Source organism: Penaeus japonicus, unplaced genomic scaffold (genome assembly GCF_977035675.1).
Source record: "Penaeus japonicus unplaced genomic scaffold, GWHDUDI00000001_assembly GWHDUDI00000002, whole genome shotgun sequence".
Classification (NCBI taxonomy): domain Eukaryota; kingdom Metazoa; phylum Arthropoda; class Malacostraca; order Decapoda; family Penaeidae; genus Penaeus; species Penaeus japonicus.
The window spans coordinates 30,421,554-30,436,553 of record NW_028234404.1 but is presented as its reverse complement, the minus strand read 5'-3'; the positions used below and the strand labels follow the sequence as shown (position 1 = coordinate 30,436,553).

General features: G+C 41.8%; 1 protein-coding gene across 2 annotated transcripts in view; it reads left to right on the top strand.

Moving 5' to 3' along the window:
• The window catches only part of rno (PHD finger protein rhinoceros), a 38,565-nt gene extending 23,696 nt beyond the window's left edge, over positions 1 to 14,869 (top strand). For both annotated transcript variants that reach the window (XM_043028724.2, XM_043028730.2), the window contains exons 7-11: positions 1,685 to 1,812; positions 2,521 to 2,694; positions 3,533 to 3,781; positions 5,017 to 5,139; positions 5,275 to 14,869. In XM_043028724.2, the coding sequence (XP_042884658.2) occupies positions 1,685 to 1,812; positions 2,521 to 2,694; positions 3,533 to 3,781; positions 5,017 to 5,139; positions 5,275 to 13,800 (9,200 nt within the window). In that variant the 3' untranslated portion in view covers positions 13,801 to 14,869. The remainder of the gene's footprint in view (positions 1 to 1,684; positions 1,813 to 2,520; positions 2,695 to 3,532; positions 3,782 to 5,016; positions 5,140 to 5,274) is intronic.
• The last annotated feature ends 131 nt before the right edge of the window (positions 14,870 to 15,000 follow it).

Sequence of the window (15,000 nt, the reverse complement as noted above, 5' to 3'; positions counted from 1 at the left end):
TTGCCTAGCAGTACTCTCTCCCACAGATCTTCTCTCATGCAGTCCATGCACCTTTGCTTCAGTCAATGTCTCTTCTGTCTTCCCAGCACCTCCATTTCCAATACTTTTCTTGTATATTCCTCATCTTTTCTCATGATTTAACCATACATACTATTGGAGTCTTCTCTCTTGGATTTTATTTGATGTTTTATCCACTTTTACTGTACTCCTAATTTTTTTTATACCTGATCATATCCAACTTTGTAACACCATATGTCCACCTCAGCATTCTTGTTTCTGTCATGTCAAGTCTCTTTTCTTGAGCTTTTGCTAACTGCTACATTTCTGCTCCATGTATTATTGCTAGGGTCTTACCACTAGCTTATAAGTCATTCCCTTTACACATCAGTGATATTGTCAAACTAAAATGCTTAAAACCGCATCCTCTCTTTCTGATTTCCTTGCATTATAACCTTTCCCTCACTCACTGATAAAACTCAGGACTTCCTTTTCTTCCTACTGATTTTAAGACCTCCCAATGGCTTCTGGAGAATATTTGATTAACTTCTAAAGGATGCCCATAGGAAATTTAGTCACTCAGGTGAAGACATGCACAGTTTGTACCAATATTGCTGAGGAAACTAGAAAACGATTATGATATTCTTAGGTATCATCTAGATTTTCACCCTTAGATTCCAAACACAACCATTTTTTTTTTTTTTTTGTCCCAACTAAATTAGAGTAAATAAAAGTGAATGTTTAGATCAGATAGTAAGAAGATACATCCTTTAGTGGTTTGATAAAAAAGAAAAAAAATTGATTCCGTGATTTTGGTTTATTTGTGGAGTGCAAAGGTTTCTTAACCTCTTGTGTATGATGGCAGTTGTATAATGTCCTTTTGGGAATCCAGTCCTTACTACCTTCTTGAAACCTGCTGAGCATTGAATTGGCCCTTGACAACCTGCCTTAATCAGCTTAGAGCTTAAAGACATTGATCAATATAAGTGCAATTCATTATTTAGGTATTTTATCTTCTTCCATTGGATTGTAAGGCCAGTAAACCTGCCAAGCTAGAGTTGGTCGTAGATGCGGATGGCACCGTGCCAGACAGTGTAAACCCGCCATCCTACTGCATACATATTATTTTAAAACTGCAACCAATGGGTTAAGAATTATCGCCTTTTTTTGGCAGGCCCAAGTGCACAATATGTTAAGAGAAAAGATTGTAGGACATGAAAATTTACCCTTGTGTGGCCCTTATTTTATGGAGCTCAAGCACTGTGAAGTTTCGGTATCAACAAAGTTATCTATGATACCAGATGTATGCTATACTGCTGGCAATATAGTGAGCATGTGCAGCTACTCTCTGGGTGATTGTCTGAGGTACGATGCCGCACTGAGCCTCTTGGAGTGATTTTCACCCACCTTATTCTGAAGGGTGACAAAAAAAAGGTTTTATGTAAAAAAAAAAAAAAAAGGATAAAGTCAAGAAAATTGTGCAATTATAATGTGTATATACAAACAGAACTATGTACAATGGGCATATACAGCAGAACTTCATAACATGATACTACATCTGTCGTGTCAGAAATATTCTATGACTTCACCTGTTCATGGGTTAACTGATCTTCTTTCCTATTCCTCTGCATCCTGATGCATTTGAGATTTAACAAAACTTCAACAACTTCCTTTTTTATCTTCTCAGGTGGTGCCATGAAGTCAACAAAATCAGGCCAGAAATGGGCCCATGTTGCATGTGCCCTTTGGATTCCTGAGGTTTCCATTGGCTCAGTTGAACGTATGGAGCCTATCACCAAGATTCCAAACATCCCTGTAAGTATATATGTAGATGTTCATATATATATTGTTTTTATGTGAGGCTGGACCTCTGAAGATGCAATCTTTCCCAGATGGGTTTTTTTTTTTTTTTTTTTTTTTTTTTTTTTTTTTTTTTTTTTTTTTTTTTTTTTTTTCTCCATGTTCATGCTTTACCAACCTTGTTGCCTACTATGTCTTGTTGCTTATTAAAGATAAATGTTGCCAGTATTTCTAAGAGTAGCATAATTTTTATAGTAAATTATTGTAAATAACCCCCACCTGTACGGCAATAATGTAATTAGCTTCTGATTTCTTTTAATGTGGTAATTAAAGCCTCTCTAAATATCTCATGTTCCTTCAAAAAGACAGTCAGATAGACATATGTAAATACTAATGTGTACATATAAATACAAAGGGGTATTTATATGTATATGTTCTTTTATGTATACCTTTTATTGACTTAAAATTTTGAACACTTGTTCACATGCAGTAACAACATGACTGTGACTCTTCCAATGATTCTCTACCTTGTTACAAGACACAGAAAAACTAAATTATTTGAGTTAATGCAAGAAATTTATTAAAAGATAATGTTACATTGCCTTTGATGATGAAACTTTGAATTATTTAATTAAACATAGATGGTATTGATTTTGATTTTGAATTTCCATGTTTTGGAAAGTTTGTCTTCTTATTTTCAATCATTTCTATTTTAACCTACAGCAAAGTCGATGGGCACTTGTCTGTGTCCTGTGTCGAGAACGCCGAGGTGCATGTATCCAGTGCTCGGTTAAAACCTGCAAAACTGCCTATCATGTGACCTGCGCTTTCAAGCATGGCTTAGAGATGAAAGCAATCATTGAGGATGAAAGTGCAGATGATGGTGTGAAACTGAGGGTGAGTACTTTCAGTCAATGTCTGTAGTGATCTTTAAAAAGGTTGATGAAATGTATTTATTTGAAAATGCAATTATTTATAGCATATGTTTAGTTTATATTTTGATACAAGGATTGAAATGCAATGTATAGAAGAAATAAATTCTGATTATTGGTATGTTGACAAAGAAAATAGAAAAATCAGGAATGGTGAAGTCTGATAGAAATCTTAGAAATGTTTAAGTGTGTTAAGAATTTTAAAGCATTAGTCATGGGAATGTCTCCATCTCTGTAGTAATTGTGGATGACAGTTACACTGAAGATTTTAAACTTGATAATAACTTTATTTATAACAAACTTTCTTTGTATGACTACCTCAGTTAACCAACTTAAAATGTACTTGTAGAATCACATTTTTTTTTTTTCTACAGTTGTTGTAATGTAATTTCTAGAGTTTATTCTATATGTTTGTCTCTCCCACTCTGTATAACTAAGAATGTTACTATGAGTTTTGGTATTAGCCCTTCTGCGATGGGCATTGTCATGGGGTTGGAGCACTTTCGTTTGAGTATTAGTGAGAGTGTAAATGTGATGGTGAGATGGAGTGTGTTATGTGAGTCATGGTAAGTACTGAATGAGGCAAGTGTATGTATAAGAATTACATATGATATTTACTAGAGTGGGGATTCACTTATTTATGTTTTGATTGGTAGTAAGATGAAAGAGTAGGCTGTGCATATGATATTACTGTATAATGCAGTATGCCTTAAATATATTGGTTGTCATTTAATCAGTCACATTAGTTTTTGAATTTGAGAGGTTTTTGCCTTTTGTCTGACCATATTTCTGAACAATTTCAGTCTTATTGTGAGAAGCACAGTGTTGCAAGCAAGAAGGTAGGATGCGATGCAGAGAGTGACGTGGAAGAGGGAGCCCCAAAGAAGAAGGACTGGACCTCAGAGCAGAAGAACCAGGCTCGAGCTGCCAAGCTAAGGCAGATTGAGTCTGAATTCTACAAGCATGTCGATGTCCTGGAAACTTCAAACTTCTTGGACATTGACTTTGAGACAACTGAGACTATTTTTAACTACTGGAAGCTAAAGAGACGGGTAATGGGGATTTTGTTGGGATGCATTGTCTTAATAAGAGATGGAGTGGACCGGTGTTGGTTGCAAATTATCCAAGTGTTTTTCAAGGAAGTCAGTTTGTGGTTATATGTTTAATGGATTGTTAAAGCTTGATTGAAGTGTTAGTTGGTGATATAACTTTCAACTAGAAATATTTATGATAAAATTCTTAGTTTTAAAGCATATATTTTTGATGTTAGTGATCTTCAAGTGAACATATGGAAGAGCCGGTTGATGAATACTTAATATTTTCACTCTTTTTTTTTTATATAAACACTCATACCTAGTTCCTCACATGGACACAAGCAAGGGCATCAATATTCAAAGACACAACTACACACATACACACAAACGCACAAATACGCACACATACACACATATACACACACATACACACATATACACACATACACACATACACACACATACACACACACATACACACACATACACACACATACACACACACATACACATACACACACACACACACACACACACACACACACACACACACACACACACACACACACACACACACACACACACACACACACACACACACACACACATGCACGCACATACACACATGCACGCACATACACAGACACATGTACACAGACACATGTACACAGACACATGTACACAGACACATGTACACAGACACATGTACACAGACACATGTACACAGACACGCGTACGCAGACACACACACACACACACACACACACACACACACACACACACACACACACACACACACACACACACACACACACACACACACACACACACACACACACACACACACACACACACACACACACACACACATATGCACAGAAACACACATGCACAGATACACACATTCACAGACACACACATGCACAGACACACACATGCACAAACACACATGCACAGACACATACATGCACAGACACACACATGCACAGACACACACATGCTGACACACACATGCACAGACACACACATGCACAGACACACACAGGCACACACACACAGGCACAAACATACTCACAGACACAAACATACTCACAGACACAAACATACTCACAGACACAAACATACTCACAGACACAAACATACACACAGACACACATGGAGACACATACATATGTACATTATTTAGATACTTTTGATATGAAAGGAATTGCCAGAATGACAGTTTGCATATCTAATCTGAGCTTTGTTTTCAGGCTGGTTTCAACAAGCCACTCTTGACCCCGCGCAGTGAGGAAATCGACCTTCTCTCCCATCAGCAGGAGCATGACATTGAACGGATGAAGATGTTTGTACAATTGAGGCAGTACTTGGAGAGGGTACGTAAATTTAATTCTCTCAGTGAATTGAGGTTGTTTTAAGATTGAAGATGGTATAAAGAAAAGGTAGAACTGATTTTTATCACATGGCAGTTTTCTTTTGTCTCTTACAACATTTGTATTTTCTCTTCACAGGTTCGTAACCTCTGCTACATGGTCAGTCGTCGTGAGAGACTCTCCAGATCCTTCCTAAAAACTCGAGAGCAGACTTTCTCAAAGCAGGCATCCATTCTGGCCAGCAGCAGCATGAATTTGACGCAGCAGGAAGTAGATGCGGTGATGCAGGCTAATCATGGTCCTTCTGTCTATGATCAATTGTATTCCCACCCTAGTGCTCCTAGCCACACGCAAAAGCATTTCGAGAAGATTGTAGCTTGCATAGCTGGCACTCTCACAGAAAAGGTGAAACCCAAGAAGGAACCAGAGAAGAAGGATGTCAATGGCCTTATTAGAACATCAAAAGACAAAACAGACAATCCATATAAGAAAATGTACGTCAATGGAGCGGAACAGCGCCGGTCACGCTCCAGCTCTCTGTATAGTACTTCTGACTCTGATTCTTCTCTTGCTTCCACAAAATGGTCTCTGCCTACAAAAGGTAATACTCGTTATTCTGTTTACACAAGTAGTGAAGAGGAAACAAATAAAGAAAATCACTCAGTCAAGCAAGAACCCCCATCAAGTAAGAGCAAGTTACCATTCCTTGACAGTAGTGACAAAGAAAAGCCTAAACTTGAGACCATTAGCAGACCTACGAGGGGAAGGGTTGGTAGGAGAAGAGGGATGGGGAGAGCGAGTGCCATTAAGAGCAGGTCATTCAGGGACCGGATGGCACAAGGCTCGAGTGAGGAAGATGTTAAGAAGTTTGATAATTTGATAACTGACAAAACTGTGAAAACAGAAACTAATGCCTCATCTTCAAAGACAGTGAGGGAGCGTCCCAGTGTAGATACTTCTGAAGATGAGGCAGAACCAGTTAGTAAACCCAAACCACAGCCCAGCAAAAGAAGAAATAAAAGGAAGGTGACGCCATCTAAGTTAGACTCGAGTGTAAGTAGTGAGGATGAACCAGTGGTAACAGTGGCTACGGCAAAAGAGAAAAAGCCCAATCGCAAGGGCAAGTGGAATAAAAATATTCTGAGTAGCCAGACTACCAGTGTAAGTTCACCAGTATCTGAAATTCCAAAGTTGGAGCTTAGTGATGATGATGAACTGGGTCCTCCCACCTACAAGCTGTCCAGTGACGAGGACAACAACAGTGAAAAGAGTAATGAGCCGGCAGTGATGAGCAGTGATATCTTTGGTGTAAGTGACCGGACAGACACCAGTTCTGACAATGGTCGGGATACGGCTTTAAGTAAAGGACCAAAGAAACATGATAAGAAGAATGAAAGTAGAATAAGTGATAGTGATGTGAACAGTGATGATGAAAACAAGGAAAGTACCACAGATTCTCAAAACCATGCAACACTGAAGACAAAGGCAGCTAAGAAAGAGTTTACTCCAAAGATTGAGGCAAAGGCAGAAAGAATGAACAAAAAGAAAACTGATAAGGTTGGTAGAACAGTAAGAAAAACAGCCAGTGCTGAAAGATGTAAAAGTGAGACAAGACAGTCGGAAGAAATTGATGTCGATCACGGAATTACTAAGAGTGAAGTTGAAGCAACACCAGGTCATATGTTTGTGCCACAAAGGAAAGCTGCAAAGAAAGCATCAGAACTCATCACTAGTCAGAATACAACAAGTACTTCAGCCAGTGCAACTGCAGGTATAGCTGGGCCAGCAGCTGCAGATGTGGCAGATGTTAAGAAATCTGTAGCAAAACCAATCAAGGAGATCAAGGAAGATCCTGATGAGCCTGAGATCATTGAAGAGAAGAAGGTACTGGAGGAGAAGAGAATAACACCCACAAAAGGTAGGAAGAGTAAGAGCACAAAGGAAAAGAATGAGAAGGTCAGCGAGGAAAAGACTGATTCTTCTGATGTTCCCAAAAAGAACCTCTTTGAGCCACCAGAAATTCTGCCGTATGTCCCAATGCGGCAGGCTGCTAAGAAAGCTGCAGAAAATCTGAAGGGTGGCAACAGTAAGGCAGGTACAGCTGCTTCCAGTGGCACAGAGGAGTCAGAGTTACCAGTAACAACTCCTGTTGTATCACCTACTAAAAACAAAAGAATCTCACGGATGGAAGGGAAGTCTGGACCTAGATCAAAATCCAAATCTCCTCGTGCAGCTAAACCATTATCATCAGCGACTGTTTCAGATGCGGGCTCCGAAAGTTGTGATGAGGTGAAATTCCCCAAGTCAATATTTTCTGACAGTGATGAAGAGAATATCATCAAGAAAGACAAAGCTGCAAAGGATAAAACTGATCCTCTTACAGAGGTTTACAAGGAAGCAAAGACGAACAAGCAGTTTTTTCGTGGCGACATCTATATACGACCATACCAAAGCTCCTCAGATGAAAATGAGGAAGGAAGACCAGCCACTCCAGGAAGAAAATCCCTCCTATCTCACACTTCTAAACCAACTAGTGATGAGTTTCCAGACCTCTCCAAAAACCAACTCTTTCGAGGCCCCTCAAGCATATCAGGTGACTTGCAACTCACCTCTGACAGCGATGAGCGGGAGGATGAGAACCAGGAACCGGCAGCTGGAACCCTCAGGAAGGCCCCTGACAAGAAGCTTAAAACTTCCGAAGGGCGGCCTGAACATGGGTTTCAGCCGCCGATTACTGAGAGAAGTGAATCCGGAATGTCCAACGAGACGGAAGACCATCGTTCTAAATCACCCACCAGAAGAGAGACTGGACTGGAGTCAGGATTACGTCAAAGTGGGTCTCAGTGCAGACCGAGAACTCCTCCTGGTGATGTCTCCGTGCAAGACTTCAGAAGTAACTCTCATGCACCATCGAGAGGACGAAGAAGAGGAAGAGAGAGAGAACCGGTTCCACTCTCCCAAGACATTGGCACCAGTCATAAACTCCATACCAGAAGAGAGATACAGCCTGAGGAGACACTCAAATCCATCAAAAAGACCCCAGAGAGAAGCAGCCAAGAGAAATCTGGTACCTCCAAAGGAAGTAGTACCACAGAAAAGGAGGAGACATTAAAAGAAAAAGAGGTCGTGCAAAGGGACAGAAAAGATTTCTTGAGAGAAAAGAAAGATCCAGTTTTGGAAAAGAAGGATGTTCTCCAAGGGAAGGAATCATTGCAACAAAAGGCAAAGAATGATTCATTACGAGATAGAGCAGCAATTGGAAAGGAAAAGCATGTTTCATCTGCAGACAAGGAAGTTAAGGCTTTAGAGAAAGATTTGTTACCTGAAATGATGAACCTACAAGGAGAGAGTAATGAAATTATTATAGAAAAAGAGGTTCATAAAGAAAAGAAAGAGTCTCAGAGAGAGAAGGTTATATCACCCAGAGAAAAAGTGGTATCTCCCAGAGAAAAGACTTTGTTCCCAAGGAAAAAGGTCTTATCTCCAAGAGAGAAGGTCTTATCTCCAAGAGAGAAGGTCTTATCTCCAAGAGAGAAGGTTTTGTCTCCAAGAGAGAAGGTTTTGTCTCCTAGAGAGAAGGTTTTGTCTCCTAGAGAGAAGGTTTTGTCGCCTAGAGAGAAGGTTTTGTCTCCAAGAGAAAAGGTTTTGTCTCCAAGAGATAAGGTTTTGTCCCCAAGAGATAAGGTTTTATCTCCGAGAGAAAAAGAAGTAATGGCACCAGAGAAAGTCATATCACCAAGAGAAAAGAAAGATCTGTTCAGAGGGAGAGAAAGCAGTCGAGAAACAGGAGAGTCGCCAAAGGAAAGGAAAGAACTGATTAGAGACAGCGATTCCCTTGAAGAAAAATTCGACAAAGGAAAGGAATCTCCAAAAGACAAGTTAGAAGTGGCTGAAGAAAACATCCCTGAAACATTTAGCAAGCCAGATCTGCTAAATGAAAATGTGGATCCCTCAAAAGAAGCTGTGGATATCTTTGGACAGAGAGAGAAATCTGCTGAGAAGGCTGAACCTCTTCTGGAAAAGGATTGCCTGCCGAAACAAATAGAGGCAATTAGAGAAGAACAACCTAAAGTGGCTTCAGATACACCTGCAGAGGAAAGAGAGAAGGATGCACCTCCAAAACTGCCGGAAAATGTGAAGAAAACAGAACAACATCAACAACAACAGAAATCAGGGGTATTTGGATTTGTAGGTGTAGATTTGGAAGTTGAAAGATTAGAAGATATTGTTGAAACATCGGATACTGAACCAGAGCCTAAGAAAGTTCGTATTGGTGATAGTGATGAAGACTCCATAAATGTTGTAGGAGAAAAACGTGTTGAACAACCGAAGGACAGTGGATATAAGAGTGCAATAACTACACCTGAGCCTGTAGATAGAGTTCATGCAGTTTGTAATGACATGGTAAATGTAAATAGTGTTGTAAATAATTTTATGAGCGATGAGTCACGTTTGGAAACTGTAGATGTGACTAGCAAGACCCCGGTGGTGTTGCCAACCCCAGTGGAAGGGAAACAAGTGCTTAACAAGTTTGTCTCCCCCACTAGAAGAAAGAATTTGGAGGATGTTATAGGCGAGATGAAGAGACAGGCTGAAGCACAACCTGAAGTACAGCCTGAAGCACAAGCTGAGCCCACCAAACCAGTACCTCCCCCAGAGAGACCGAATGAAGTTACAGCATCTCCTCCGCAATCCCAGGCCAACTCTTTCTCAGTTCCCCCTGTGCCAGAATCCTCAGTAGCCTCTCCACAAGCATCATCTGCTGAGGCTTTACCTCCCAAGAGTTCATCCTCCCCAGGTGCTAACTTCAGAGAGCAGTGGCGGGGGCAGTGGGAGAAGAGTCCTCCTCAACCTGAGCATAAAGTGGATCCAGGTTCTGGCCCACACTTGCCTCCTCACCTACCCATGCCTGGTCTAGAGTTAGGCCTTACCCCCTCCATGTCAATGCTTGATCTGCAACGAGCCATGTTCTCTGCTGATGCCCAACATCAGCTGTTCAGCGCCATTGATTTTTTGAATGCCCGCACTATGTTTACCAGTCAGTTTCGTCAAATGGTCGAAGCTGGTATCCATCCGCAAATCTACAATACCACTCTAATACCAGCATACTTGCAACAGCATAGTGCCACGGAGTTAGCTGCTTTAAGTCAACAGCAGTATCCACCACCTGCTAGAGAAAATCAGATTCCAGATAAAACAAGCATGTGTTCTCAGGAAATGTCCAGATTATCATCACATGATGATAGACCTCCAACTCCAGAACTGCCTACAACAGATGCCAAGGCAGGTAGTAGACAGGGAACATCAAGCAGTAAAACTACAAAACCACTAGCTTCTCCTGGTAGTATGATGACTGTGCCACCTCTCTCGTCACCTTTGACGCAGAGTAACAAGGTAGTCCCAGGCCTTGTTTCTCCTACAACCAGTAGAGGACAACATACAAGAGAAGAACAACCTTCTCCAGTATTACCAAACAACAAAATTGCACAACCACAACCTTCTCCTTCAAGTATATTTAGTAAAAATGACAATGTACCAGTTTCTACAGCATCTCAAGCACAGGCAACAACCGTAGCCCCGACAGACATTTCTTCTACAAGTCATTCAGTATTATCGTCATCAGTCAGCAGAACAGCGAGCCAGCCTCAAGTATCACCACAGTCCAGTAAACCATCACAGGCACCTGTCTTATCACAGCAGTCCAACAAACCTTCACAAGCTCCTGTAGTATCACAGCAGTCTAGTAAACCATCCCAGGTGCCTGTAGTGCCGCCACAGTCCACTAAGCCCTCTCAAGCTCCTGTGACCGCCACCACAACCTCAACAGAGAGCAGTGTGACTATTACAAAGGTCAGCAGACCCTTGGTATCTCCTGCAAGAAATTCTGTTGTTAGTAGCAAGGGGAGCATTGTTCCTCCTGCTTCAAACTCTGTTGTGTCTGTGGCTAAAACAATAACTACAACTACAACAACCACAACCACTACTAGTCTAACCTGTTTAAGTAAATCTCCAATGCTGTCTGTGACAAGCCCCACCACTGTACCCAGTCAGAAGGAATCGCCATTGCAAATCGCTGTTGAAGTACCTGAATCAAAGATTGAAACTATTACAGTAGATGACAGTGTTCTTCATCAAAAGGAAGAGCCTGCACCAAAACGAGTGCCAATATACATGCAAGAAGCCAAGTCACAGAAAGCACCCGAAAAGAAGTCTCCAAGATCTCAGGCATCATCTCCAAGATGGGTAAACAAGGAGAGCACAAAGGCAAGAGAGAAAAAGAGTAGCAAAGTCAACAGGGCCGCATATAACAAAGGGCGGGGCAGGAGCACAGGCAAAGGAAAAGGCCGTGGTCAGAGCCCGAGATTTAATTCTATATCAGTGCCTAAAGAGCTGGTCGGAACAGTCTACGACTTTGATTTTGACAACGAATTTGATGACGGCCCAGCTAACAACACCCTGGATGATTTGCGGAAGTCCAGAGAAAAGCGACAATCAGTTGACACAACACCTCAGCAATCGCTAACACCCACCTATACTTTAGAGCACAAAGAACAAACTAAGAAGTCAGGCAAAAAATCAAAGTCATCACTAAAAGAGAAGGGGGTTAGTAAATCAACAGATGATGGTGACAAAGTTGCCAAAATACTTGAGGATTACAGGAACACTCAAAACTCTCAGCTGCGTCGCAGTACACACTCTCCTAGTCCACCTCGTGGCGATGACATGCTAGAAGGCCCATCAAAATCTCCAGACAAAATACAAGACATCCCACAGTTCACTTCAGAGTTTACCTCCGGCATTTTTGAAACTAAGCTTACAATATCGAACTTGAGTGATGTCAGAGATTCAAATCCAACATCAGAATTGTCAATCTTGCCTAAGAATACAGGAGACGATAGTAGAGTGGCGTTGACAGTGCCAACAGCTCAAATTGGAATCGACGAAAGAACAAACCAACTCAAGCTTAAGATCAAAGGACCATATGCTAACTCATACTCGGCTACTAATACGTCCGCTGCGCCACAGGAAGCAGTAGGAGCACCAACTCCAACCTCTACAACATCAACGTTAAGAAGAATGAGGAAGAAGGAATTGATTCGTCAGTATTGTTATCAGGATCAAATGCCAAATGAGCCGGCGGAATCTGGACCTATTAACAACACTCCAAATCCTCCCCCGCAGTTGAGAACTGGCATCACCATTCCAAAGGCTGTTGCTTCCATGCCATCTATACCAACGCGAGAAGACTACAAAATGTACACGCAGGATGAGACCCCAGCAGGAGGTGGAGGTGGAGGCAGAAGAAAGAGACCACCCCGGGAACTAAGACACTTGGACTGGTCTGTGATGGAGGATTCTGGGAAGAGAAACTCGGAAACAACAGAAGGTGGAGATGTAATAAGAAAAAGACCAAGAGCGGCAAAGGAAGCTGCGAAAAATCTGGACGAAAAAGATGTATCAAGTGCCAAACCTCCTCCAAAGTTACGCATTAGTTTAGGGAAGAAGGGAAGTGAAGTTACAACTGTGACAGCAGACTCCAAAGATTTTGGTGGAAAGCAGCGGCCGCCTAAAAAGCGTATTGCCGAAGAAAATGCTATGGTGAAGATTAAGAATGATAACATGAAATTTCGAGAACAGATCATGGCAGACTTTGATAAAGGGGAAAAGAAGAGTGGGGTGAAAGGGACCGACAGAGAAAAGAAGGCCAAGAAACGCAAGATTCTCCTAGGGGAAAGTAGTGGAGACGGCAGGGATGGTACTTTTGATGACCAGCATGATGTGAAAGTTATCACAGGAGACAGTACGAATGCTCCTAAATTAGTCATAAGGTTTGGGAAAGGGAAGAGTGAAAGCTCTGGTGGTAATAAGAGTGTCAAGAGTGAGGCAAATAATGCCGGAGGTCACAAAGATGAACGGAGTGATTCGGATTCTGTGATCAATCCATCCTTAAAAATTCGATTATCGGTGCCTAAGCTAGACTCTGAGTCAACGAAAGAAGAGTCTTGTATTCCTAAAATCCCCCTTAAATTAAAATTATCCAGGAGACCAGATGGCTATGTTGCATCCAACACTCCACGCAAATTAGAGGCTGACGAACAAGATCAAGGGCCAGGTCCTCCTGCTCCAAAACCTCCTGACCTTCCCCCGGAACCTTTACATGAGAAATTAATGCCAGAAACCTCACAGCCATCGCCACCGTCATCATTACCCCCACTACCGACTCAACAGCAGCCGTTATCGCAGCAGGAACCACAGCAGTATGTACAGCAACAGTCACACCAACCAGTCCAACAAGCCATATCTGAGGTGACTGAGTGTCCTCCTCACCTTGAATCTCGGATACCACAGGCAGGAAACATTCCCCTCCCCCTTGGCCCCTATGACTCCGGATGGCCACCGTCGTATAGTGCAGCGGAGCAACTGGGATTACCTCAGATGGACTATGGCCTCGGCTCCTTGAGTGCGCCGTCGAGATCAGAGTGCCCAGAGGAGATGTTTCAGAGATTAGAGGCTCAAATAGCAGCTACAGGAGGAACTGTGCCAGAAGGAGGAGGCCCTGCCAGCAGTCTCGGCCCCAGACAAACTTCTGGAACTCCTCTCCCAGACGTCCCGTCGTTACGCCATACACTTTACCCGTACAAGGAAGGCTCTGACTGCAGATGATAATTGCTTCTCTTTGATAGTAATAACTTTAATATTTACAATAATGTAACAAAACTACCATAATTATGTACAAATGTAGATACCGTTGGTGTTGCTCACTCGATGCACGATGTTAGTTACGCAAGGATTAAATCACTTGCATCTCATAGCCTCATCCAGGCCGTCAGTTTTGTTCTTTTTATTAATGTAATGTTCTGCACTGTCATTTGTTAGGGAAAAATACTCGCTCCCCACAGGGATTCTACCTTGGTACAGCTACACTCTGTTGGCAAAGATTGTTGATGTGATCGTCGGCCCGCGCGGGACCACCACAGCATCCCCCTCTCTCCCCCAAGCCATGTTATGGTAGTTGTTTACTCATCTGGGGCGTCCCTCATCCCCACCCTGCTGTGTGTGTGACGCCCATGGGTCATTTGCTCCGCCCTCGGTATCACGTGCTGATTTTTATCGAATGGCCATTTCAGCCAGGTGAATTGTGTTGTTTCCTCGCCTGTTTTACTGTCACTTTTGTATGGAGTGTGAGGGTGGTTGTTGTTGAGCGTGGCAGTGTTGTGGGCACGGCGCCCCCGACCCTCGGCCGGGCCCTGCACCATCGGAAGGACCCCTGCCCCCCGGGCCTCGGGCGCCGGTCCTGTCGTCCCGGGGAGGACTTGTGTTCCCATATTTTGATATCTTTTTTACCATTGTAAATAGGAAGGAATGTACAAATTACTGTATTTGCTTTTTGTAATTTTATTACTTTTGTACAGATTTTAGTTCTGATTGCTCATCAGACATAACTTATGTTTTATCAAAAGTTGGATTTATTTATTTTTTGACTTCTCTAAATGTCACAAATTTCCATGCCATTACCATCGATTGATATTTTTTAGATTTCTTCGCTTTTTAATTCTACTCTTCTTTGTTGTAAGTACACGTTGTTTCCATGGAGACTTTTGAGTTCTTTATGTAATAGAAGGCAGAAGATTGTAATATATTTCTTGATCCCTCAACAGAGAAATAGTCTTGTAAATCTTAGTGTCATGTGATACATTAATATTATTGAAATATAAATTTTTTATGTTATATAGTTGGCCTTTCCATTGATTCAACCTACCTTCGACTAAACATTTGTCAGCTTATTGGAATTCCCACAACTGAATATTTGTATTAATTTAGATTGACCATCATTAGAGACTAATCCTCTTTACTAAGACAATA